The following is a 27,845-nucleotide window of genomic DNA, read 5'->3' as shown; positions in this document are numbered from 1 at the left end:
GTGACCTGACAAGTGGACCCGGATCCGACCCGGATCCAACGGGTCCATAATTTTAGGATCCAGACCCGGAAAAACGGATTCGGGTCCACGGATCCGGGCCGGGTCCAGGATCCACTGCCATCCCTAATCAAGACCCTATATTTCATTTAAAACAAAACGGAGGAAGAATTGTTATCTTGAAAGAAAATTGTATTGTATAATTGACTGAACGGAATCTCATGCATTATCAACGCACACTTTATTCAGTTCTTACAATAATTTAGAATAGCACAAGTATTTATGGGGCTTGGTATGGCTTAATTCAGTTCTTACAATTTTGAGTTGGGGTGATCCGTGATCCATCACTATTTCGATATCATAGCCCATTTTTTCTTACCATTACATAGCCACATTTGTCCAATTTGAATAAAGCTGAAAGAATCAATAATACTCAATAAATATTTACATTTTAAACTAATCTAATTATAAATTGAACTAAATGTCATATCTAATTAAGCATTGTATGTAAGTGATTTTGTGCATGATCATAGGTGATAGCTTCATAAGTCAATTAAATATAGTGCTGATTAAAATTGATTTGTAGTGTATCTATTCAAAAAAGAATTTGATTTGTAATGTCCGACTTACTATGGAGGAGTCATATTTTGAGCAGAATTTTTTGAAATCCATATTTACTATTTAGGTTCGACATGATTACAAATTATCTCTCTAGAATTTTTAATCTTAGATTCATCTCCTGTTATTTCAAGAACGAAAAATTAACCTGGCCATAAACACTCCTATAATCTCCTTAATCAAAGTAAAGGTCAAATTGAATTATACTTCATATAATGACAAATTTGGTTTACACATTTCATTACTTGATATGTGCTTAAAACAAGTCATTTACACTTATAAAATAAGTTCACTTTTCTCTATATATGATCCACTGAAGATCCGGAAACAACTTACAGAGATAAGCCAAACAAATAAACAAGAACTTTAAAAGGGAAAAAGCTTTGGAGAAATATTAGTCATGATGCTTAGATACACATTTATATGAAACAAATCACGCACTAGGCCAAGCACATGATGGAACTTATGCTTTTGAATTAGAAGCTTGGAGGTTTGTAGGCAATGAAACTAATGCATTGCACTTGACGTTTGTTGTCGAACCCAATGATCCTAACAAAAGCATCAGGGTAAGCCTTCTTGACCTCCTCAACCTCATTCACCACCTGAGCTGGGTCAGTGCACCCGAACATAGGCAACTTCCACATAGTCCAGTAGCGACCATCATAGTATCCTGGCGATTTGTTGTGCTCACGGTACACAAATCCGTCCTACAACATATACAAATAATACAATATTTGTTAGCGAAATGTTAAAAAATAGCATATTATTATTTCGAATCAGTAAGTGATTTAAGAGAATAAGTCTTACTTTGATTTCAAATTCTAAGCAAGGAATCCATCCCTTGACTAGAAGGTAGTTGACTTCGGCCAACAATTGCTCTGTGGTGAGAGGTGGAAGGTAAGAGAGGGTCTCAAACTTCTTCAAGCCAAGTGGTGGCCATACCTACAATGTTATATAAGCACAAGATTAGTTCATAAGTAGATTCAAGATTTTCATGCCAAAATTTAAACTCAAGAAAAATCATGTATCATATAATCTAAGGCTTTGGAATTTGCTCTCTCTCCCCTTAGCTCATGTCATGTTATTCAATTAGTTGATTTAATAGTACCCGTACTCCCGTCCCTCAAATCCTGGATTCCCATTACATGAGTCATCTTATACCACCTCATAAATTGACTTATAAGAAAAAATAATTCGACACAAATCAAAAAAGACTTCACATGACTATATTTTTTCTTAACCATAAATCATAAATGATAGTCAATAGGAAATTTGTTAATAGTGTCAAAAATGAAAGTGTTACTATTAAAAAGGAACGAAGGTAGTATTATATATATATACCTGCATGCATTGGACTCTGCCACCGTTGCTAGCAATAGAAGTAATGTCATTGTTGCTCTTCCTCGTAACAGGGAAAGCTGAAGTGGACTTCAAGCCATTGAATGGAGCAACCATGTTAGCCTGAACACCGCTGGCTGCGGCCACGGCGGTGGCGGCGTTAGACATCAAACTGGAAGCCATTTTTGTTCCCTACTTTTTTTTTTTAGTCTCTTCTTCTTTGAAATGAGGAAGATGTTACATTCAATAGTATATAGTTTCATTTATAGTAGTTTTGAATGTACTCAAGCTCATCTCTAAAAATGAATGGTCTTAACAAGTTTAGAAAAATTAAAGAGATGTGGTTATGGAAAATTCTTGGCCATTTGAATGAAGTGGGGATGATATTGTGGGACCTTACTGATCAACCTAGCCACACAAGCATGGTCAGCAAGAAGATATTTTCTTCTTGTTGCCTCCATATTTTTTAGTTGACACCCTTTTTCTTTTTCTCTAATGGGTGCTTTTGGCATAAAAAAGTTCAAGTAGTGTGTCAATGTTCTGTTTAAAATTTTAAGTTTAAGTTTGATCCAACATCCAACATTAAAAACAATAAAATTCAAGTATGTTTTGCACCGTAATAAGTTAAAACATAACTTATTGTGTAACAAAATATCATACATACATAATACTGTAATAGCATAGACTTCAATAAAATTGATACGAACTACATAAATAATAACATGAATTTGATGTAATTTTGCCATTTATTTCATATCATTTGAGGGTTTTTTCCCAAAAGAAGCAGTGTTTTTGGAGTTATTACACCTAAAAGTAAATTAGTTAAAAAAAAAGGTGTACATGCTACTCAAAGCAATTGTATTTCGAGTTAGAAGTGGTAGCTCAGTGGAGTAGCACCCCGAATTTCAGGGAATCACCTAGGGTTCGAATTCTCATCCCAATAATTTGTTGGGCATTAATTCTAGGTTGTTTAGCCTTGTATATAGCCTGTGAGCTTGTATGCTATGCGTGCTAGTAGTCTAGTAGGGGTTGATTTTCTGACCATTTATCTTTCCTAACAAAAAAAAAAAAGCATTTTATTTCGTCCAAAAGGATGATTTAATTTAGATTGTCCGGTTGGTTTTCTACTCTTTATACAAATTTTTTTTTATAGAATACCTAATCATCATATCAAATGACATGCAATGACTTTAAGTAGCATATAAATCTAATTGCTTTTGTCTAATTTTATTATGTGGAGTTGTGGACAAAATCAAATGATTAATTTTGAGCTAAAATTAAATAAGTGATTAATCAATCAACTTCGAAGATATCTTTCATAATTTAAAATTGAGCAGCGCAACATTAATAATTCGTGTCTATTATATATGGCAACATATGCGGGATACCAAAAAATATATATAGGGATAACTAACTGTTTAATTTGAACAAAAAAAGGAGAAAAAGTATCACATTTAAACTGAACAACATTTTTTTAAAAAAAAAAACAAAATCTAAAAACAGTTCTTCTACATAATTAATTTAATATTCTTTTTACTTTCGCACACATTGCGCGTATAAGACTAGCAAGTAAATGATATAATGCTTTTGTAACTATAACTTTATAAATAGTTATTGATAGCCTCACTTGTGACTATAATTTGAGATAAGAGCATCTCGTCACTTGGTTTGCCTAACAATTTCAATTGCAAATTGTAAGTCAAGCTATGCATCTCGGTGTAAGAAAGAAACAAAGAAGTGTAGTCCAAAGGAAAAAACAATCACAAAATTTGAATGTAATCCTATTGATAATGATTTCCAACCAATCAACACTCTTCGTTCAATTTTCTAATAAAGTTGAAAGAGTCATATTAAAACATTGTAATAAGTTAAACTAATTGCCCTACTACATTGTCCTACACTTGTCATTTATTGTATTACACCATTGCTTTTCCAATGTATGGTGTAAGTGCAAAACAACCTCTTTGTAATTGTAAGGCTGCTATCAAGCAAAAATTATTAAAAGAGACGGTCTGCTTTTAATATAAAAGTAGATCTAGTTATTAAATAGATTAAATTAATCACAGAAAAAAATTAACCTAATCATTATCGGACTAATTCTAATTTTAACTTAAAAATGAGCGGTCTCTTACAAGACAAAGTCACGATCAAATAGGAAGTTTGGGGCACTTACCGATCCTTTTAACTTCAGAGCATGCAATTACAAATCGAATCCCACCATTTATATTTTGAGGGGATTTTCCTTTAAAACCCCACCTTAGTTCCAAAGTACTTATGCTTTCATCTTGATTCATGTTGATAATAAATCGAGATGAAATCATAAGTAATCCATGTTAAAGATTATATTCTCTCTATTTATTTTGTTCTACCATCTTTATAAACACATTCAAGATCTTTAGAGGTTATCAATTGGACAACTTTGTGAGAAAAACATTTGTATGAAAATATGTCAAAATACGTGAATGTAATACATCCAGAAAAGATATAAGGAGCATATAGTCTACTTATATCTCGCCAGAACCAAGTTGTACTTAGTGTAGTGGTAAGGTTTGTATTTTACAACATGAAGGTTGGGGTTTTGTGGGATCAAACCCACTAGAAGCACTTTGAAGTTGGGATTTTTTACCTTCCCCCCCCCCCAACTCCAAAAGGTCTTACCTTTGTAATTGAGTCAGATTAACCAGTGCGAGATTTTGGCCATATGTTACATGGAAAATCGTCCTGAAAACAATTTTCTAATTTGATTTAGTCCACTATTTACAAGATATTGACAAGCTAAGTATGCTAAAGTGCCCCAGTTCTCGTACTTTACTAGCAACTTTAATTTTCATCTTGTTGATTACCTCTCTTCCTAGAAACATTGTCAAATACAAAAAAAAAAAAAAATTATACAGGAAATCATATATATATTAATAAAAGAAGAAAAAAGTATCCGATGTGACTAGCCATTATGCATTCTGCCAAATAACAAAAAACAAATTAAATATTTATAAACCCAAAATTTTAAAAAAATCAACAAGGACCCTGCTCTGATCAGCTTATTTTCATCTCTTGTAAGAAAATATAAGTTCAGATAATGAATAATATGGCTTGATAAGTTCTAATTAAGTTGTATAATGCAAAAACAAGCAAAGATAAAGTTTGACATACTCACAAAATAAATTTTAAAGGTTAAAATATGGTATAATAAGGATTAACAAGGTGTAATAAGCTTAGATTAGTTCTTAGATAAGTTTATTTAAGTTCAAATAAAATTACATAAGCAAAATAAGTTGAAATGACAATCTGGAAATTATATAACTTTAAAAAAATCTTATATACATAAAAGATTTTAATACTGTTTTCCATGGGGTATTGACATATTAAAACTTTTTAAAGTTATTTGTTATTTATGGGTAAAAGTATCACAATTATATAATCAAGAAAATATTTTCTCTTAATCTTCTACAAAAAAGTATAATTAAATGGGAATATAACTATGCGTAATTCTAAAATGGGAATGTAAATACGCATTATTTTTGTGGGTTAAAATATAGCTAAACGTAATATAATACATGATAAAAACAGAACTTTAATTTGTTCTTTTTGAATCTTTAGGCCTTTTAAAGACATGATGGAGTGAGTACTAACTATTGAAAAAAGCACAAGGGTCAAACTCTAATCCTATGATCTAAATGATATCTATGACTTTACATAAGATATCATCAAGCACGAAAAACAACCATTATATGTAACTAAATGTTTCTTAAATAGTATTAAAAGCTCAAGCATATTGAGAAACTTAAAATCATGGCTAAGTGGGCAGTGGCCAATGGATGGCTAAATATGGTGCAATTATGGTACGAGAAGGCAATAGAGTGGGTGAACGGGATTGCCATAAATGGGAGCGAAAGTTGGTGTATTGTCGAGTATCAGTGGTGGTGCGAATTGTGATTTTATCGGGGTCTCTAAAGGAAGTACTTAGTAGACAAACTAAAGATTTTTCAATTAACTCTTTTTTTCAAAAGATGGGTCACGTGATCCACCATAACGTTAACTATTTCAACCATTGAACACACAGGTCATAAGTCAGTTTTAAAATAATTTAAATACATGAGTATCAAATTTTAAATCACAAGTTATAGGCTCATCACCACGATTCTTGGAAAAACTTCTTAAAATCGTCAATTTATAAAACAAACAACTTTTCATGCAGTTTGCACGGGTCAAAAAACTAGTAATTAATATATATCTAGGAAAACTCATAAAAAAAGGGGAATCCAAATGAAAACTTCCACAAATCAGTTAATCATTATGTATCATCACATTTACACATCAAAGGCAAAGACCGCATTACGGACCATCTAGAGACTAACTTCAAAATCAGGGGTGAGGGTGTGAGGCACAGTAGAGGCCTAGCAAGGCCATGGACCCAGCTAAAGGTCCAGTTGTATAGATTATAATAGACTAAAAAGATTAGTAAAGTAAAAGTAAAAATTGTTTTGTTGGTAAACCAGCATTCTGCACAATCAAGTCTGACTTCTTCCAAAGAATGCATACTGGCTAGAGACCGCAAATTCATGAATCAGACTCTTCAATTGGGTTCTTTTCGAAGATCGTAAGACCAACGTCTCTCTCTCACACACGTATGTGTGTGTGGGGGGTGGGGGGTAGTTTTCGAATTTTTTTTTCCGGCCACCACGCTCGGTAACATTTTTAAATTTCGTTTCCTCCACCGAAGAAACGAAGTTTTGTTCCTTGTCCTTGGTGGATGAGACGAAATATTTTTTGGTGAATGGAGTAAACCAAAAACACTTCGTTACCATGGTAACAAAGTGATTTTTCGTTTCCTCCATGGTAACTTTATTGTAACACGTATCATAAATAACCTACTAAACAAGTCACAAACAGGTTAATACTCAGTAGAAGAAAACAGACATATAAGTCTAATTCAATTAGAGATAATCAAAAGATAGACTTCAAATGAAAAGATCGCACAAAGGTTACTCGTTTAAAACAATTTTTCCTATGACTTAATATCAATATTAATTCGGTTTTTTCACCATATATCCTTGACAATTTTTTTGCACTATATACCCTTTCAACTTTCCAAATTCACCATATACCCTCCATTTTCAAACCTAACCCTAATCTAATACACTAACTTGGGCCTAACCACCCCTTACCCCCCACTGCCCCATCACCACCTTCTCACCACCACCCCCTTCCTTTTGTTCGCCGCAGCTCAAACAGGAAAGAGCTTGAACTGGGCCTGCCCGCATCGACGAGCTTGAACTCCGCGCTACTCCTCTATCTACTGACTGTCGTCTTCGCGCTACTCCCACCTCCGACCAACCACCCTACTCCCCTCACCTTCCTCGCTGCTCTCTCGAGCCAATATCTCTCTATCCTGTTCTTCGCGCTTCCAACCACCCTACTCCCCTTACCTTCCTCGCAATCACCGGAAACTTGTATCGTAAATCAGCGCAATTTTGCAAGGGGGGGGGGGGTTGCGCGATTTTGTGGGGGTGGTGGGGATGGGAACTGCAGGGTTGCGGTGCTGCGAGGTGGCAGAAGGGGGGAGGGGGCTGCGTGGTGGGGGAAGGGGGCTTCAGGGGTGGTGGGGAGGGGGATTGCAGGGGTGGAGGGTTAGGGTTAAGGTACTAGGGTTACGGGTGGATTTAGGTTAGTTAGGGCTAGGAGTAGATTTAGGTTAGTTAATTAGGGTTAGAGGGGGATTAGGGGGTTAATGACTAACGGAGTTTAACACTGTTAGTCATTAAGGATAAGTGTATGTATTTTTTCAAAAATGAGGGGTATATGATAAATTTGAAAAGTTATATGGTGCAAAAAAAAATAAATTATCGGGGTATATCGTGAAACAACCGATATTATTATTTAGTATGTATAGATGAATTCTACATTTTCTCCTACAATTCCAATGTTCTAACGAAACGACGAATAAAACATAAAACCACTATTCGTTCACCTCTTATTCAAATAGAAGAAAAAACCCTATTCGCACTATTTGGTTGAGCATTGGAGGAATCAAATCAAATCAAAATTGCAAGCAACTTTGATTTAGGGTTGCAGCATACATTGATTTGCGTACTCTTAAGATGTTCGACCATCGTTTACTATAGTACTGTCAATTCGCGCGATTTTCCGGTTTTCTCAAGGTCAGATTTTGCTCACATGTTTAGTCAATTAGTGCAATTTTCTCATAATTCTTGCGAAACAATTTGTTGTTCAATTTAATGATGATGAGGTTGATAGATTAATCATTCCAATTTTGCAAACTAAGAATTTAATTATGGATTTCTTGGAGAAGATTCCTGGCAAATTAAACTATCGTTTGAGATCGGAAAGTCGGATCTTCCATGAATTTGATGGAAGTTTTGTTAAGGAATGATCTTGATTGAGAACTTGAATCTTCGAAGAATTCTGAGATGGAGAAACCTAGAAAGAGTGTTGAGTTTACAGTATGTTTTTTTTACTGTGTCTATTTAGGTTTTTATTGAAGTTCTTCATTGCGTGCAGAGATTTGGTGAGAATTTGAGTAGAATTATATCGAAATGCCTAAATATAATGTTGGAGGGAAAGTAGTCGATGGAGTGGATTTGTTGAGGAAGAAGCACAAGCAATGGCGACTCGACGTGTGGCCATTTGCGATTATTTATGCTCTTTGGTTGTCAGTGATTGTTCCTAGCTTGGAGATTACTGATTCTTTGATAGTTTTTGGAGGTCTTGTCACCTTCCACATCTTAGTCCTGCTTTTCACAGCTTGGTCCGTCGATTTCAAATGTTTTGTACAATATAATAAGGTAATCATGATTATTTCTCTAATGTCTGTTTGTGAAAGATTGCTTTGAAATGTTTTTTTATGTTTGATTGTGTTTTTTTAGCTTTTATGTGATTCATCGTTTTGGTGTTGTATTTGCCTATTATCTCAGTGTTTTTTCATTTCGTACAGAACATAAAAACTATACCCTAGTTCTATGAGGGTTTCTTCTATTGTCATTTGTCAATGTTAAAACGCAAAGGGGAAGGAAAGCTAAATAACTTGCTAAATTAGTAGGTGTTGCTATGAGTCTTATGCTGCATGAAGTTGTATGACACCTAAGTTAAAGAAGTAGATCAGCACTCAGATCCTGTTTTTTGCGTGCACTTGCTTTTAAAGCAGCCCATAGGCTTGCCAACAAAGAAAGAAGAGGAGGAGTAAGAGCTTGTATGTGCTTCTTGCTTTTTACCTAGTACTAAAAAAAATTATAGGGCTTGTTCATTACTGTCTTAAGTTTCTAAGGATCCCTAGAAATTTGCGTCTCTTTTGGATTTTGAGATCATTCATTTGGTAGAATAATGGTTTGATCCTCATTTTCTATCCGAATATCTACTAAGTTGTAATCTTTTGGATTTATTTATATGACTATCACCTTTTATTTTTAACTAAAATTTATAAGCAATTTTTCCCTTGGTAATGCCTGACTCTGATTTCCATCCCCATGGTATTTTAGACAAAGAAAATTGCATTACTAGTGATCAGAAACAAAAGTAAGGCACTCAGTGTTTTCCAGTGCTGGAATTAAAGGAAGTAAAGCGTGCATGTCCCAGTATTATTGCTTGAGCTAGTAGATTGAAGGGGAGCAGGTTCTATTATCATATTCAGTTGTCACTTGATGCTCGAGGCCTTTGCTGACCATATAAAGCCTAATCATTGTTTTTAATTTTCGAGATATGTTGATGCATTTATATGATTAACATGTATGACCTGACTGGTGATTATATTGAAATTGTATATGATGGGTTGTTTTACCGTTCCTGCATTTATTTTCTCTCAGCAGTATTATGCTTGAAAGCTTCAATTAATGTTGATCTGATGAGCTTTGGGATTTTTCCATGTTATTGTGTGTGCTTATGTTGAGGTGTGGCAGTAGGATCATTTTTTTTAATAAGGCAGTCACCATTAGATGATTTGCAGGTTGATGATATTCACCAAGCAGATTTCTGCAAAATTACTCCAGCAAAGTTCTGTGGTTCAAAGGAAATTGTCCCACTTGAGTTTCGTAAGAAAGTAAGCTCCATCATCATATATATATATATATAGTTGAATAATTTCGTAAGAAAGTAAGGTTTTCACAGTTATTAGTTGAATATTTTTTCTGCTTTTTTACTTTTCAGTGGGATGTCTGATTGTTTGAGTTTTTTGTGGGATTCAAATTTTGTCTTCATTCTTCACTCGTCAGCACTGCTTACTTCTATTTAATACTCAGATCTAAAGTCATTTGAATTTGGTGGCGTTTATGGGAGATTCTTTCTTATTGTAGGACATTGAAGACTTGATGACTTCACAAGTTTGTTGTTATGTTTGAGGACACTATTTCTTTTAGCACCACTTTTAATTCCCCTACTGAATAAATAGATCATGGGTGATTGTTGATATTGGGAAACTTTCCTATCACTCTGCACTCTACACTTAGGGCGTCATCTAGGTTATTTGTTTGTTTTTTTCGGGGGGAGGGGGGAATTGTGCGTAGGCCTATTTCTGCCATTGTAAATGGGCGACACGACTATTTGTCTTTCTAAATTTTGTCCTTATTCTTTACCACAGAAGGTAAAAGAAAAAAATAGGGGGTTGAGGACACAATTATTGTTGGCTCAAAGTGCTTGTGTAGTTAGACAGCTGTTTGAAAGACATAATAGTTGAAGTGAGGACTATTTTTAAATTATGTTATGGGAAAAGGGCATAACACTACTTTGAGACGGGAATTCGAGAATGCCAATTACAAGGTTACTTGGAGTTTCCTGGACAAAGTCATGAGGAAGGATACAAATTACAAGCAAACTGAAGAAGGTGGATCATGAGTTTTGTTCTTTTTCTTAGTAATGATGAAATCTAGGAGTTGGTTTTATTTATTTGATAAAACTGAGGCTTTCATCCCTTGTTGTTTGTAGTGGGCAGTTGATATTTTTAGTTGTACACCAATAAGTGGGATGTGAAAATGACACATTCTTTTATGGATTCATTTACAAGGAGATTTTTATAATGTTATTTATATTGTTGCTTCTTTCACTGTCCTGCTCGTGTCCTATCCACGGGCCAATAGACTTTAGGTGGGTTTCGAAAAGTTGTCTCAACTCTTGATGCTTAAGGGTTAAGTTGGGTAACATCCTGTGTAATTGGGATTGTTATCAAGCAGAGTTCAGTTCTGAGGGTATTACTTCTGATGGGATGCAAATCTCCTAGAGATGTGTGTTACTGACAGGATTCTAGGGTTTCCGTAGGATGTAGTAAAAAAGCTAGTCCTTTTTGGTCCTGCTGTAGTAAAGAGTTGATCGGTCTTGCTCTAAGCCCAATCCTCTCGTCTTAGGGTAGGATATCCATAAACCTTTCATCACGGGAACTTCCCCCTTTTGGTTGACAAACCAAAATTGCCATAAGGTTACCCAAGACGAAAAGTCTTGGGTAGGTCTTTCTTCCGATCTTTGACTCCATGGGCGGTATTTTTTGCTAAGTCAACAATCTTTTACAGTACTGATCTACTGAATAAATCAGTCTGCATATTGCTGTTTAGGGTTCCTAGAGGGTAGCTGATATATGGCTTTCGAATTGGGGATTCAGTCTTGATTTGAGGTGGATCTTTGTGCTTAGAGAAATCCTTTCTTTCTCCTGTCACATTTCCTTGTCTTTGTTGCTTGTAACTCTAGAATTGCTGTTAAGGAACGGAATTATTTCTCTAGGAACTTCAATATTGGAATGTATTACCATGTCAAAACAATAGGGCACTCCATATGTTGGGTTTTTTTAAGAATCTTTTTAGTCTTGTTCCCTTGGATAATCTTATAATCAATTCAAACGTGTTCCACATATAAACAATATTAGGCCCCTGGAACTTTATCTTTCTGCGCAATAACATGTATCACCACTTGCAGGCAGGTTCCACTGAGGATGAAGAAATTTTCTTCGATTTCAGAAAGCAAAGGTTTATATATTCAAAGGAAAAAGAAACATTCTACAAGCTTCCTTTCCCTACTAAAGAATCGTTTCAATACTATCTCAAACATACTGGACATGGCTCTGATGCTAAAGTGGTTGCTGCCACAGAGAAATGGGGACGCAATGTGTAAGTTTTTTTGTGCAAATTGTTTAAACTTGAATGGTGTATATTAATCTTATTATATTTCACTACTCAACCACCATCATTGCCACCATGACCAACATGAACAATGTGCCTGGATCCTATTTCCAGCGAGGACGGTTTCAGATATTCTTTTACTTTTTAAATTATGTCATCTTTTACTGTTTCTTCTATCTATGCTCTCTAATCCTCCCAATGTTTTCACTCAGTACTTTATAATTTTACTTCGTTGTAGAGTGAACTTCTGTGTTCTCTGGCCATAACTTATATGAGTTAAATTTTCTGATGTTAGAGGGTCTCAGATCCAGTTTCTATGTCTTCTCTGATATTATTTTCTCAACGCAATAGCTGTGCCTGGAATCCTTCCAGACCAGCTTCCCTGCTTTTTTGCGGGAGTAAGACTCTGCACTTGTACCCTTCCTCAGATTCGATTCATACTAGATTAGTTGGTGTTTGTGATTGTTGGAGAGTTGTAAGGGCTATATTACATGAATTAGTTTTTGCTCTTATTTTGTGTTACAGCTTTCACTGTATGATTATGAGGTCCTTTCTTCTTATTTTTCTTTCATTTTCCCCATTTGTTCTCGGTTTTCTCTTCTAGAACTAGTTGATTTCTTTGGGAATTTAAGAACAGTTTCTGTCTTATAAATTGTTTATTTGTCCTGATGTAACTTTGTGACTTGAGATTGCCTCATATTTTTTGTGTTCTGCATCATTGTTGGTTTGTGCTTACACAGTGTTTGCATTTACACAGTAATTTGTGTTGAAGCCTGGACATTATGTTTTGTTTCTAATGTCATGCCATGCTGTACTGTGAGATTGAATATTCTCTTGCCTTATTTGATGAATGGATATTTTTTGTATTCCTTATTCCCTTTTGTCCACACTGTCCTTGCAGATTCGAGTATCCACAACCCACTTTCCAGAAACTATTGAAAGAGCACTGCATGGAACCCTTTTTTGTATTCCAGGTTTGACTCTGCTGATGTAACTTCCGTTGTGTTCATTTTCTTCTTGCTGGCCCTTCCTTGCCCTTGTTTGTCATTTATATTTAGTTTGTGATAGATGGTTGTCTTGTATTAAGTTCAGTTCTTGTGTTCTGTGTAGGTCTTTTGTGTAGGTCTTTGGTGTTTGGATGAGTATTGGTATTACAGTTTGTTCACTCTGTTCATGCTGTTCATGTTTGAATCAACTATGGCAAAAAGCCGTTTGAAAACTTTGACAGAGCTCAGACGTGTACGAGTTGATAGCCAGACCGTAATGGTACATCGTTGTGGCAAGTATGTCATTGTTTATCTGGTGTTAGTTTGCTTATTTCTTGTAGCATCCAGTTGCTTATGGTAGCATGTTGCAGGTGGGTGAAGCTCTCTGGGACTGATCTTCTTCCTGGGGATGTGATTTCTATTGGACGTTCATCTGGTCCAGATGGTGAAGATAAGTCTGTACCAGCAGACATGCTAATATTAGCTGGAAGTGCTATTGTTAATGAGGCCATTCTCACAGGCGAGTCTACTCCTCAGTGGAAGGTGGTGCTTCTCTCTTTTTTGCCTTTTATCATGTTCTATGGTTATGGTCCAATCTTACTCGGACATGTTAATGTTGGTTGACCACTAGTAGTGTCTGTATTCTTTATATTTATCTTTTTATTTAGGAAAACGAAAAAAAACAGGGTGTTGGAGAAAAATTCCTTCTTTAACTTTCCTCGGCTGTTACCCTGTCTTTTAAGAAAAAACTGTCAAAACTTGGTTCCCTCCAATTGTAATGCATTTAACTTTTTCTTTCTTTTTATTATAATTTATTTTTGTTGAAGGGAGTTAGTTATCAATCGAAGACTATCAAAGCCTATTAAAAATGGAGTACTATATTTTTGTTAGCTATCATCATATCAAAGACCTGTTAAGTTTAAAGTAATAGATTTTTTGTGTGTTCTTTCCATTGCCCATGGGCAAAGCTCTATTTGCCCATAAAAGCCTTTCCAAGTGCTAAAATGATGTCATGATATTTCAACAAATTACTTACCTTTTCCTTTTTCATTTTCTAACTTGGGGTGAATCCATGAACTTGAGAGTGTCTTAATTTTTTCTCTAGCTATCCTCTTTCCGTATGCCTAAAAAGGGAGTTTCTCCCTCTATAGCTCTGTCTATTATATATTCTTACTAATATATATTATGTTTTTGTTTTTGCTCTCCACATTTTCCATCATGCAAAGTTGCAGTTCCTTTTGGCAAATGATGGTGTTTTGAAATTTATATAGAAAGTATTTTATAATGCTTTGCCTTGCGCTCACAATACATTAAGTTGAACGCGGAGGGTCTTATTTAATGCCCTATCCAATTATGATAATTGGCTCGTAATCCTTTCTTACATGTTAGATGCTGCATATATCTACATATAAAATATTCCCCTCTCAAGGTGCCTTGTTGTTTCGAGCTCAAGGGCCCTGCCAAATGGCAAAGAAACTACAATGCCAACATGTACATTGATGTCAATTGCTCCCCCCTCCAAAGGCAGCCCTTTGCTAGGCCAGGGTCCAGTCATCAGGAGTCGAGACATATGTGACTCTTAGACCTAGAATTTGCATTGGTCTGCATCGCGATGATGCAGCATATATGCAAAATACGTTGTGCTAGGAATCGTCTGATCCCTTTATGTTAGATCGTATGAAAGGGAAGTCTTCATACTTAAACGAGGTCTAGCAGTTAAAATTTGAGAATCGTCAATATATTGGTCTCAAAATTGCATATCAACTGTGAGAGATGATACATTGATGGACCTTATGTATCTGTCAGAATCTTGACTTTATGTTAAATTATTGATCATACTGATAGAACCTGTATGCAATTAGTTTTGGATTCCTTTGTACTTTGTCCTTTATTTTTCATCTTAAAAAGATGAGTTAGCATAATACTATATGTTCATTAACATTGCTGTTTCATGACTCTCATAGTTCTATCATTCATCAATTCTTTGAAAGGTGGTGTTTGTTTCTGAAATATTATTAACTTTGGAAACTTGGGAATTTTGTAGGTATCCACCACCGGCAGATCTGCTGAGGAGAGGCTGTCTATTAAACGAGATAAAAATCATGTGCTTTTTGGTGGTACAAAAATATTGCAGCACACTCCAGATAAGGTAGTATCTCTAATTTATGTGTTACAATGGTCATTATGCTCAAACTTTTGTCCTCTAATAGATGGTGTTGTATCAGTCTTTTCCTCTGAAAACCCCCGATGGTGGCTGTGTAGCTGTTATATTACGAACTGGATTCGAGACAAGTCAAGGAAAATTGATGCGCACAATATTATTTTCTACTGAGAGAGTAAGTAATATTCTCCTGTCATTGTTGGTACACTTAATGCATCTGCTCACCTGCCATTTTGTTTCAGGTTACTGCAAACAGTTGGGAAAGTGGATTGTTTATCTTATTCTTGGTTGTATTTGCAATTATAGCTGCTGGTTATGTGCTGAAAAAGGCAAGTAATTCTTTACATGGCCATATTTATACTAATCAGTTTTTGTGTGCTAAACTTTGTATAGCGTGTTTCTGACAACAAATACTTTCTCTAGGGGCTTGAGGACCCTTTAAGGAGCAGATACAAACTTATCCTCAGCTGTTCACTAATTGTTACTTCTGTTATTCCTCCTGAACTGCCAATGGAATTATCTATAGCCGTCAACACTTCTCTTATTGCTTTAGCAAGGCGTGGGATATTTTGCACTGAGCCATTTCGAATTCCATTTGCTGGGAAGGTGAGTAACGTTCTGTGTACTGATTTCATCATTTGCATGAAGCTAATGGAATTTGTCTCTTTTGGATGGGCATTATGTTTGTGTGCTGGTCTCATCATATATATAGATATTGCTTAAAGATTTGGATAGGATGCCCTATCCTCCTTTTGATATTTGGTTTTTGATTTAAATCCCTTGGCTTTCTCTGATATACAGCAACACCTGCAATTATATTCCAATGGTTTCACCCAGCGCTAAGTTGTGCACACTAGCTTAAGTCAATTTGGTCTCATTTGTTGTAGCATGTCTGATTTGTTTGTCTTGTACCTGATACTATCTTTTAAAGCACAAAGTGACTATAGATGCTGGGAGTTCCGAGGATGACACATTCGCACACTGACACATACGATAGAGAAGACACTTCCATATTCTTGTTGTTGCCAGTGTTTTGAGCTTTTCTATCATGATTGATTTGCAGGTTGATATTTGTTGCTTTGACAAGACGGGAACCTTAACGTCAGATGATATGGTACGTCATTTAAATGTTCTTTTGATATGTCAAATTGAGCACTACAGTTTTTTTAGATCCTTTTCTAATATAATTCTTTTGGCCGTTAGGAATTCTCTGGCGTCGTCGGGTCCACAGAAAGCATGGAACTAGAGTCAGATATGAAAAGAGTACCAAGTCGAACACTGGAAATTCTTGCTTCTTGTCATGCGTTAGTATTTGTGGACAACAAGCTGGTATGTTGATATCTGATTACATATGTTTCATTTTTTTAATGTCTTATAAGTATCTTTAGCTGTCTTTGGTCCAATTTGTTTATGTTGGCAATATCCTCATCCTTCTTTGGCTAATGTTTTGTCTAGGTTGGTGATCCTCTTGAGAAAGCTGCACTTAAAGGAATTGACTGGTCCTACAAATCTGATGAGAAGGCCATGCCTAAAAAGTAAGAGATGACATTAATTTTCTTCTATTGCTGGAGTAGAAAATATTGGACTCTAGGAGATCAAGTTTCATGTTGACTGTTGTAACTTGTCAGAGGGAGAACACTTGATTCTTTTTCTGGACAGGTTTCAATCATTGGATATCTTTCTTGTGGGTCTGACGTTGGTCCTGTCTAGGCTACTACAAGGGAGCTTAGGTTAGATGTACATACATCTATGACTTAGAAGAAGGGAACAGAGCCACGGATTGGCTTGCGAATAGAGGTGCCAAACAAGAAGAGATTTTCACTTGCTCTCAATCTCCACCATTAGGACTTAAAGAATCTTAGATGAAGATGTTAGAGGAATGGCCATGCCACATTATATTGTTTCTTAGTTGATTTTATCTTCTTCTTCTTTCAGGGATTGCCCTTCATTAGCACCAAAAAAGAAAAGAAAAATCATGTATGACTGTAGAAAGACTGTACACTTAACAGATTCTGTTTGCCCTTATTGCTCAGTTACTTTTTTACTCCATAGAGTATCGAGGACTGTTGTTTGTGTAAATGCCCTCAGTGCTCAGATTGCTTGCTGTCCAGATTTGTTGAAACTTCATCTATTTTATGTGACTGTTGAAGCCATGATTCTGTGCAACAACAAAAATAGCTATCAGCACCCCTTGTCTGAATCTTCTCATTAAGGCAAGGTTTTGGAAGGTTACATGTTTAACAATGAAAGATATAATCGAGAGGAGCTCTTTCTAGAAGGCAAATATATTTTTGGTCAGGCCACATGTCTTATGTCTTGGCCAAGTGATACTTCTGTTTGCACTCTATTATCATAAAAAAAATAAAATCATAAGGGTACTTTGTTGTTATGAAAGTTTGGCTATAGTTAAAGTTTGAAACACCAAAAATGAATTATTTTGTCACTTTCCATTATTGTTTGTCGAATTAGGGAAGGGGGTTTTTTTCACCACAATTTAGGTCCTTAATTTCAACCGAGTAAGATCAGATAGGTTTGATTAAATCAGACAGATCAGACTACCAGAGTCAGGACTCCGGAGACTAGATATAGCTCAATATTGTTTCAGAAAACTAGTTAACTTATTATTGTAATTAAGACTACTACTCTTATTTTAGGTGAAGCTGGAATCTATGCGATCCTTTTTAAAACGAAAGGCAATCACTTGATTTGTGCTATGTTTTGGCTGAGAGTTTTTCATGTTGCATGATATATTCACAAATGCTATGTTAATGTTGAGCACTTATAAATTGACATGTTTGTTTGGATTTCCATTAATTGTGTAGGGGGAGTGGCAATTCTGTGCAGATTGTTCAAAGACATCACTTTGCCTCTCATCTAAAACGAATGGCAGTTGTTGTGCGTGTGGAGGAGAAATTTATTTCTTTTGTGAAGGTTCGTTTTTAAGAATTTACACACTCAGATTCTTCATCTGTCATCTATGGATTATTGATTTGGTACTAAAGTTAGTTGAGGATGTAGCGGTGTATTACAGAAGGTACTAGTGGAGAATCTGCTTTTATTGAGGTGGAAGTCATAGAACAATTAGAGTGTCCTGTTTTCAGGAACGAATATAGCTTCAAATAAGCGGGAAAACCAGGATCGACCAGTGCTGTAGCCCTATATTTCATAAATTCTGTGCTTTTGAGCAATTGTAATGTAGCTGACCTTATGTGTGTGCTCACGTGTAAAGTGCAACTTGTGTATGCAAATAAGTGGGACAACCAGGAATGACCAGTGCTGTAGCCCTATATTTCATAAAGTCTCTGCTTTTGAGCAATTGTAAAGTAGCTGACCTTATGTGTGTGCTCCCGTGTAAAGTGCAAACTTGTGTATGTAAACTCAGTTAGTCTAGATCTCACTGTCCTGTGCCTCTCGTCTTTTTTTAAATACGCAGTGAATCACGTTCAGGACCACCGTGTTCTTGATGCAGAGATCGTTATTTTATGTACTTGTTCTCATGTAGTAGTGTTCTCGTGTTGTCGATTTGCTTCTCATACAATGTATCTTAGACTCCTTAATTTGTATTTCTCTATTTTCTATGATCCAGGGTGCACCTGAAACTATTCAAGATAGGCTGATCAGCTTGCCATCCTCATATGTCGAAACCTATAAAAAGTATACACGCCAAGGATCCAGGGTTTTGGCCCTTGCATACAAACCCCTTCCAGAGATGGCAGTAAGATTTCTTCCATGAAGATTTTTTTCAGCATTAGCTATCTGATTTACTTGTGTTTCGGATGAAGCTGTCTGCCATTCTCATTTTTGTACTTGATTGCTGTTCAAGTTATATGTTGTCAATTGTCATTCTGAATTAGGGGGGAATATGGTTTACAAACGGGAAAGGAAAGGGTTTAGGGAAGGGAGAAAAGGAGAAAGAAAAGCTAAACCCTTAGATTTACTAGGTTTATTATTTCAAAATAACCAAGCAAACCCCAATATTTCACCACCACAACATTTGCCACTACAACCACCATCACCATAGTGTCTAGGACAAACAAGCCAAGAATGAGATATTTAAAGAAGGTAATGTTGAAGTTTCTACCGACTAAGTAGTTAGAACTTTAAAAAACCCGATTGGAACTCAGAGATGGACCCTAACTTAGGTACAGATAAGAAATTTATTTCTATCTGAAATAAAGTTAAATAATATTGGTGCATAGAGACACAATGTGGTGAAATGAGGACGTAAAAGCAATGGCTAAATAGAAAAAAGAAGGCAGTGTGGACTTGGGAAAATGTAGAAACGGAGAAAATATTGCAAAATTTTAAGGTTATATGGTGAAGGCAAGAAGTTGACGAATCAGGACAGGTCGAAGGTATATTAGGTGGTATATGGTACATTAGACTGAAGGGATGTTGAAATAGAAATCTTAGAAGACCAGTAATTGGCACAAGGATCTTTATATGGTGAAGTTAATGTATGATTTATTTTAAACATTCTAATTTTTGATTGAGCGATCAAGGATAGATATTGAACTGCTTAGTGGAAGTCAGATGGATGTTGTAGGAGAACCTCTCGATTGAGGAGCAGATGCGCAGGGAATTCTTAAATTAGAGATAAAAAAGACATTGAAGCTATGAAGCACATGTACGCCTCCCAGACGCCGTTTCCCGTACCGGGTACGGTACGGGGACGGAGACGTTTTCACCTGGGATTCATACCCAAAGCGAATCTGGCGAGGTGGGTACAACGATTTGAATTGGGTACGGTTGGGATGAAGATGGAGACGGGTTGGGGACGTATTTGAGATGAGAGCCACGTACACAGTCAAGTTTAGTGAAATTTTAATGGGGAAAAATCAGATCCAAGGGTTTAGGGTTGGAAATTTCGAATAATCTAACCTGAAATTTCGTGAAATTTAGGGTTGGAAGTTTAGTGAAATTTCGAATAATCTCAAGTTTAACCTTTGCTCCTTCGCTGCTCCTCCTTCTTGCCGGTCGCCGCATCTCCGGTTGCTGCATCTCCTTCGGCCTTCACTTCTCCTTCTTTGCTGGTTCGTTTCTCTATTAGAAGTTAGATCTAGGGTTTTTGTTTTATTTTTATTTTGTATTTTTGTTTTTGTTTTATTTTTTCTCTCCCTTTCCTCCTTCGCCGCACTGTTTTGTTTTTGTTTAGTTTTTTGGCTGGTTTCATTTTTAGATCTAGGTTTTTGTTTTACTTTTATTTTCTGAATTGTTTAATTTTTATTTTCTAATTTTTTTTTGCTTTATTTTTTCCTTCCCTCTCCTTACATGTTTTTTGAATTTGTTGGTTGGTTTTAGTTTTTTTTCTGTTTTCTTTGGCGTTTTTTTCTGACTATACTTTAATACTTTTCTAGTTTTTTTTTTTTTTTTTTTTTTGTGACTGAGATAATGTAAATTAATAAGCTTATAATTTTAATTTAATTTATGAAAACTAAAATTTAAGGTAATATAATTCATTAATGTATTATATTCATTTATTTTATTTTAATTTTTATTTATTTTTGCCAAATCCAAGCCGTACCCGTTTTTAGAAAAAATTATTTTGTTGTTTTCCGTCCCGTATCCGTATTGGTGCTACCTAGCATTGAAGTGAACGAAAGTATGAAGCTAAGGAAAGCACTTAACCCATAGTGTATTTTGATTGAGGTTTGAAAATCCTAGGAAAAATATTGAGTAATTAACAAACTTATTTAACAAGTTTGAAGAACAGACAGGATAGTGCAAAATTGGAGGAAAACAATATGGTAAGATTCTACAAAAACGGATGAGATGCTTTTGGGGGATAAAGATTACGAGTCATACTATGAAATTGTGGGAGAAAGTGGTTGGGTATAGATTGAGAAAATGTACAAGTATATCATGGAACCAAGCCGGGTTCATGCCAGGACAATCTTGTAACACAAGTGTTGGAATATTTGAGGGTGAGGAAGAAAGATTTGCACATGATTTTTTTGGACTTCGAGAAGCATTATGATAAGCTACCTAAAGATGTGCATTGGTGGGCAATAGTAAAAAAGGTTGTACCATGCAAATATATTGTCTGGTGGAGGAGTAACACAGGCTTTCTGTGTTATGACCGGCTTACACTCATTTGCATTAACTCTTTTCTTTTTCACAAGAGTATTAAATGAACCAACAAGCCCTATTGGACTTCGAGATGCATGGAACCAATCTTGTAACACAAGTGTTGGAATATTTGAGGGTGAGGAAGAAAGATTTGCACATGATTTTTTTGGACTTCGAGAAGCATTATGATAAGCTACCTAAAGATGTGCATTGGTGGGCAATAGTAAAGAAGGTTGTACCATGCAAATATATTGTCTGGTGGAGGAGTAACACAGGCTTTCTGTATTATGACCGGCTTACACTCATTTGCATTAACTCTTTTCTTTTTCACAAGAGTATTAAATGAACCAACAAGCCCTATTGAGGATCTGGTTCCATGGTGTGAAATTTTATTAGAATGGAAGAGTCAGACACACGCCTGTGTCCGGCAATCAGGGGAACTTATGGACGTGATGGAAACTACATTCAATGATTCAAGACAATTTTGCATGGCATGAGGCAGAAAAGTGTGACCATGCACACTGCACAACATAAAAATCCCCCATGGGCAGGGCATTCATTTGTTGCTTGAATTGTATTTTTAGTATATTACATTATTCAAGTACAATTTTTATTTCCATAAATATTTTCAGTCTGTTACACAGTTTTCAACCTTTACCAAAAACATCACACTACCTCCGTTTCCAAAAGATTCACACGGTCCACTTTATCGGAGTACCAAGGAAATTTGCCAAAAGAATAAGAGAGTGTTCAAAAGTTGGGGAAAGTAAAAAAAAGAACAATAAAATATTGGAGGAGAGAGAGTATATGAGTGTAGAGATGGGTTGGAAGGACGAGGAAAGATGATGAGAAATGATACCATTTTTAGATGACGTGAAGTGGATTGAAATAAATGGAGGTAGTATTATTGGTATTTACATTTCAAAGAAAACTTAATGTTAATTTAAAGGTATATAGTAATATTATTACTTTAATTCGTTTTTACAATATTAAAGATAACTTAATATTAATCAATAAGGTCTCAGTTTAATTATGTATTGATTGCAATATAAGATCAAGTTATAAAAGTTTAAAACATAAATTGTTGCTAAGGCGCCGAATTTTACTTTTATTATTTATTTAGAAAAAGTTCCAAAGGTGTAATGTATCTTATATTCATTATCTTTCTAACTTCAGAAATCAGAACTAATGGTGTGGCTTTAATGGTTAAGCTTTGACCTCCATTGCTTGTTCAAACATTTGTTAGGCATGAGAAGATTAAGTGTTTTTATGATACATGTTCTTTTGGTTACTGTCTGTATCTTGGATGGCAAAATATTGTAACTGCTTTATTGTGCTGTGCTATCTGGACCTAATTATTGTTTGATGTATTTGGCTGCCTGAAGGTCAGTGAAGCCAGAAACCTGGATAGAGATGTGGTGGAGAGGGATTTGACATTTGCTGGCTTTGCGGTAGCGGACACTACTCTGAATTTCGTCAAATCTTGTGTCCACATTTTTGTGTCTTGCTTTCCCCTGATATTTATCTTCTTATCTCAGGTTTTTAACTGTCCTATCCGCTCTGACTCAGCTTCTGTATTGTCTGAACTAAAAGGGTCCTCGCATGATTTGGTAAGGAAGTCCAATTCATATATATATTACGTTCTACTGATTTACCTTCCATACTTCCTGCCTTACCTTAAAAGTTCAACATGACAACTAGCATTTTGACCATCTTTAAGGGAACACAAAGAAAGAAGTTTTGACAAATACTAATAATTGGTATGGATTTTCTCTAATTCTGAAGCGTGATCTTTTCATTTCTTTGATCAAGATGAAGTGTGAAGTCGCAGCGTTTGCACTTTGCATCAAATATTTCCTGTGTCTAAATAGCTAGAGAGCTGCCGTAATCCATGAATTCCTGCTTCATCTTTGTATATTCACTGAGTGTGACATCATGGAAACTTACACTTACAGTTTGTGTTCTCTGACTAATCCCTGATGTTGCCTTCATTTTTGGGGAACATATGCAGGTGATGATTACGGGTGATCAAGCATTAACTGCTTGCCATGTTGCTGGTCAAGTGCATATTATTTCTAGACCAGCATTAATTCTATCTGCATCAAGGGGTGGTGACAGATATGACTGGGTTTCACCAGATGAAACTGAGACCATACCTTTCAAGTATTGTCCTTTTCTTTCTCTCTCCAGTCTTCCCCCTTTCAGCTTTTCTTATGGTTGCATTTCTTCCAGATACAAGCATATTTACTGTCCAACGTAAATTCTAAGTTCCCCATTTCCTCAGGCTTCTTATAAATATTGACCATCGTCCTTTTCTTTTATCTTGTTTTGCAGTGCAAAAGACGTTGAGGCCCTGTCTGACACACACGATCTTTGTGTTGGTGGTGATTGCTTTGAAATGCTGCAGCGGACATTGGCTGTTGTGCAAGTTGTGCCATTTGTTAAGGTTTGTAATATATAATCTTTATGATTCTAGGGGTGCTCCTTTTTGTTCATAATTTTATACAACTACACTGTATCAATGAATCAGGTTTTTGCTAGGGTTGCTCCTGAGCAGAAAGAGCTCATTCTTACCACACTAAAAACTGTTGGGAGGATGACATTAATGTGTGGTGATGGTACAAACGATGTTGGAGCTCTGAAGCAGGTATTTTACGCTACATGTTAAGATTATTTCTTCCTTCTTTTTTTATAATTCACTTCCATGATAAAGTTGCATATTATGTTTTCATGCTAGTTTCTTCCAAAGCTTTTTGATTTTCAAGTGTTTGTCTAAGAAACTTCGCTGAAAGGGATCTCTTTTGTTGTGTATATGTATATCTGTGACCGGACAAATTACTCATTGTGTTATAACGTTTCAGAAGTCTGGTCTTTCCAACAACTTGATAAAGTTGCATATTATGTTTTCATGTTAGCTTCTTCCAAGGCTTTTTTTATTTTGAAGTGTGCGTGAAAGAAACTTCGCTGAAAGGGATCTCTATTGTGTACATGTATATCTATGACTATTTGGAGTAAATTACTCATTGTACATGTATATCTATGACTGATCTGTCTGAAGTCTAATTTTTTGAATGACTTGCTTAAGTGAAGGAATTACTTTAGACTGATTCATCTTATTGTATAGGGAACCGTGAATTAAATATTTATTTTCTAGTAGATTCAGTTAGTTCACATTCAATTTGATGGTCAATTTTGTGCTCGACTAACAGGAACTTTAGTCGGTTATATTGTGAACTAGTATACATAATCCCTAACTGTGATGAAATTATCTATCTGGTAAAATGATTTGCCTGAAGTACATTTATGTTTCCTTACTCTTAATCACTGAATGGCTTATTGGAACTGCCATGACTTTAGGAGTGAGGAGGAACAGATACCTTATCTTTCCATATTTGAATCAAAGGGGGGTTAGGAAGAATACCTGAGCTTGCTGTGGACAAATTCGTGAAATAAAATGACAATATTCAAGGTTTTCGTGGAGAGTTTTGAATCGAATTTCATCTGTTTGGTTTCTGGATATGTTAGGATATATGGTTTATTGGTGTGAGAGTACAGGGATCTGCTCTTATTTTTATTCGTCTGGATGAGTGGATAGAATTCATTATTTGGAGTAAACGGAAGATGGATGTAAGAGGGGGGACTTAATAGTCGTCTGAAGTTTGAGGATGCCTTAGTTTGTACTTGAAATGATAATTATGTGCTAACTTCGCTTTTAACCTAAAGAATGCATGATGAGGCTCTTGTATAGGAAAGACTATGGCATGGTAAGGTAATTTTTTGGAGAAATTGATCATTGGTAAAGAGAAAGCTGTGATCTTTCAGTGATTGTTTGTGCTCTTGTAATTGCTTTAAAACAACGGTGTTATGCATTTGCAATTGCTTTAGCAATAGGGTTTCTTCGAGCAGAGTTTGGGCATTTATCAGACAGGTGTGTGGATAAGTCAGTTCAATCTTGAACTGATTTTGAAAAGTTCTTTAGCATAGATGAGTTTAGTTCAAATATCTGTTTATCATAGTTTGTTGATAAAATAATATGTCCTTAATGTCAGTAGTTAAAAGAACCAGTAATTTCTTGACTAATTTGTTTATAAAACCAGTAGTTGGAGTTCAGGTCCTGCCTGGTGGCTTTGCACACACTTCCATTGCTGAGGCCATAAGTCAAATCGTTGGAGTGCTTGTAGGGGGTAGACGGATAGAGTTTTTTGGCTAGGCTGGATCTTCTTGTGGAAATGGTGGTGGCGTAGTCTTTCCATCTTTTGGGATTTGAAATATCAGAATTTCAGTATAGTACTTAGAGGTGATAGCCTGATAGGTGTCTTTAGGGGGAGGGGGGACGTTCTGTGTTTTTGTTGTAGTTAGCAGAAAGTACTTGGTTGAGGATATCAAAATCTAATAAATTTTGCTGAAGTTTTTTTATGAACATTTTAATCTTTTCACAATTTCCAACAACTGGGTCTTTAGCTCTTTCTTTTTTGAGGTGTTTCTTTAGTTTCAAGCATTTCTCCTTGAAATGTGCATTTACTATCCTGCTCCGCTGCGATGTTCTTAGGCACACATTGGGGTGGCTTTGCTGAATGCTGTGCCTCCAACCCAAAGTAAAGATTCTTCTGAAGCTGCTAACAATGAAACTGCTGCCTCTAAGTCCAAGAAACAGAAGCTTGCTATTGATGATAAAAAAGCTGTCACTGTTAATGGTGAAGGCCCTTCACGAAAGAGATCTGCTTCAAGATCTGAATCCTCTAGCCAAGCAGCTGGCAGTAAGCATCTGACTGCTGTTGAGTTGCAGAAGCAGAAGCTGGAGAAAATGTTAGAAGAGATGAATGAAGATGGTGATGGTCGTTCTGCCCCCATTGTGAAGCTAGGGGATGCTTCCATGGCTTCACCTTTCACCGCAAAGCATGCATCAGTGGCACCGACTTTGGATATCATTCGTCAGGGTCGGAGTACTCTTGTTACTACACTTCAGATGTTTAAAATCCTTGGCCTGAACTGCCTTGCAACTGCCTATGTGCTCAGTGTCATGTACTTAGATGGTGTGAAGCTTGGTGATGTACAGGCAACTATTAGTGGGGTTTTCACAGCTGCATTTTTCCTATTCATCTCTCATGCTCGCCCACTTCAAACGCTTTCAACTTCTCGACCCCACCCCAACATATTCTGCTGCTATGTTTTCCTCTCTCTACTTGGACAATTTTCTGTCCACCTCCTTTACTTGATTAGTTCTGTCAAGGAGGCTGAGAAATACATGCCTGAAGAGTGTATTGAACCCGACTCTAGTTTCCATCCAAACCTGGTAAACACCGTTTCATACATGGTTGGAATGATGTTGCAGGTCGCTACTTTTGCAGTAAACTACATGGGTCATCCTCATAATCAAAGCATTACAGAAAACAAGCCCTTCCTTTATGCTCTCGTAGCAGCAGTTGGTTTCTTTGTTGTCATCACTTCTGATTTGTTCAGGGATCTCAATGACTGGCTAAAGCTTGTGCCTATGCCCAAAGCTTTAAGGGATAAGCTGTTGATATGGGCTTTGCTTATGTTCTTGACTTGCTATTTCTGGGAAAGGTTTCTGAGATGGGTATTCCCTGGGAAAATGCCTGATTGGAGGAAACGCCAACAGCAAGCCGTGGCTAATTTGGAGAAGAAGAAAAATGTGTAAGTTTCGGCAATGATTAACAGATGAAAATCAGTTCTTTCGGAGCTTGTTAGCTCACTTGCCTGCTGACCATACATAGATGGAGAGAAAATGGTGCCGGCTTACATGTGGCTATGTAACATGCTCTAAACGGACTTCTGGTAGGCATTCATCAGGCATTTTTGTTAGGAGATGCTTCGTTATTTTTTGTAAACAAACTAATATTTATGATTTGTCCTTTGAGTAGTTGTAGCAAAGCTATTTATAAGCGGATATATAACATACTATTCTCAAAGAGTTTTAGCAGTTGCACTAACGTTAGATCACTTGACTTGTAAGATCAAGTGAAATCATACAAATTTTATTTTATTTTTCAATATGCTGTACTCCAAAGTTTGATTATCTCCAGTTTTTGCTGTTTTGACTCGAAATTCAAAGGTCCTAAAATTGCTGTGGCCTGTGTTTCTTTCATTGCCAGCATTTCGGCTAAGGTTAGATGGGTTGAGCGTGGATTTTTAGTCTGCTCCACATAGCCCCAACCAACACCTCATAATCGATGATAAACATGAAGTGCTGTTCTATTCTCTTGAAGAGTATATATTTTTAACCCTTAAAATAAAGAATATCGGGTGGTTTATTTAATCTTGTACCCCTAAAAATAAGTGTTATATGTGTTTTTGTATGAGGTGAAGCATAATCTTTAGAGTTTTTTGCGGGGATATGTCGGAGTGATAGATCATTTTGTGGGGATACATCTTACTAAATTTTTTTTGGGGTTATACTAACCTAGATTTAAGTTCTGTTAAAAGGTACGAAAAACACTATTTCTGGCAAGAAAGTCTAATTTTCGGCCTTTAAATTGCTTAATTACTCTTTTTATAATGCGTGATATTCAATTGTTTATATTACATTCATTTTCCTCCAACTTC

General features: G+C 35.9%; 2 protein-coding genes across 2 annotated transcripts; one reads left to right on the top strand and one right to left on the bottom strand.

Annotated features, from left to right (window-relative positions):
* Nucleotides 1-891: 891 nt before the first annotated feature.
* LOC104906081 (ribulose bisphosphate carboxylase small subunit, chloroplastic 1) lies at nt 892-2,191 on the bottom strand. Its single transcript, XM_010694797.4, has 3 exons — nt 1,957-2,191; nt 1,423-1,557; nt 892-1,322 (listed from the first exon to the last, which is right to left on the bottom strand). The coding sequence occupies exons 1-3, from the start codon at nt 2,134-2,136 to the stop codon at nt 1,092-1,094; spliced, it is 546 nt and encodes a 181-aa protein (XP_010693099.1). The 5' UTR covers nt 2,137-2,191; the 3' UTR covers nt 892-1,091.
* Nucleotides 2,192-7,863: 5,672 nt separating this feature from the next.
* On the top strand, nt 7,864-27,293 carry LOC104906070 (probable manganese-transporting ATPase PDR2). The gene is made up of 22 exons (XM_010694782.2): nt 7,864-8,111; nt 8,473-8,756; nt 9,911-10,003; nt 11,863-12,053; nt 12,967-13,039; nt 13,176-13,348; nt 13,423-13,594; nt 15,096-15,200; nt 15,277-15,387; nt 15,455-15,541; nt 15,636-15,818; nt 16,276-16,326; nt 16,416-16,541; nt 16,668-16,747; nt 18,035-18,143; nt 18,799-18,927; nt 22,667-22,732; nt 22,820-22,891; nt 23,293-23,444; nt 23,616-23,727; nt 23,812-23,928; nt 25,831-27,293. The coding sequence occupies exons 2-22, from the start codon at nt 8,508-8,510 to the stop codon at nt 26,938-26,940; spliced, it is 3,561 nt and encodes a 1,186-aa protein (XP_010693084.1). The 5' UTR covers nt 7,864-8,111; nt 8,473-8,507; the 3' UTR covers nt 26,941-27,293.
* Nucleotides 27,294-27,845: the final 552 nt, after the last annotated feature.

The sequence above is a fragment of the Beta vulgaris genome, chromosome 2, assembly GCF_026745355.1.
Source record: "Beta vulgaris subsp. vulgaris cultivar EL10 chromosome 2, EL10.2, whole genome shotgun sequence".
NCBI lineage: Eukaryota > Viridiplantae > Streptophyta > Magnoliopsida > Caryophyllales > Amaranthaceae > Beta > Beta vulgaris.
This window is presented reverse-complemented; position numbering and strand designations above follow the sequence as displayed.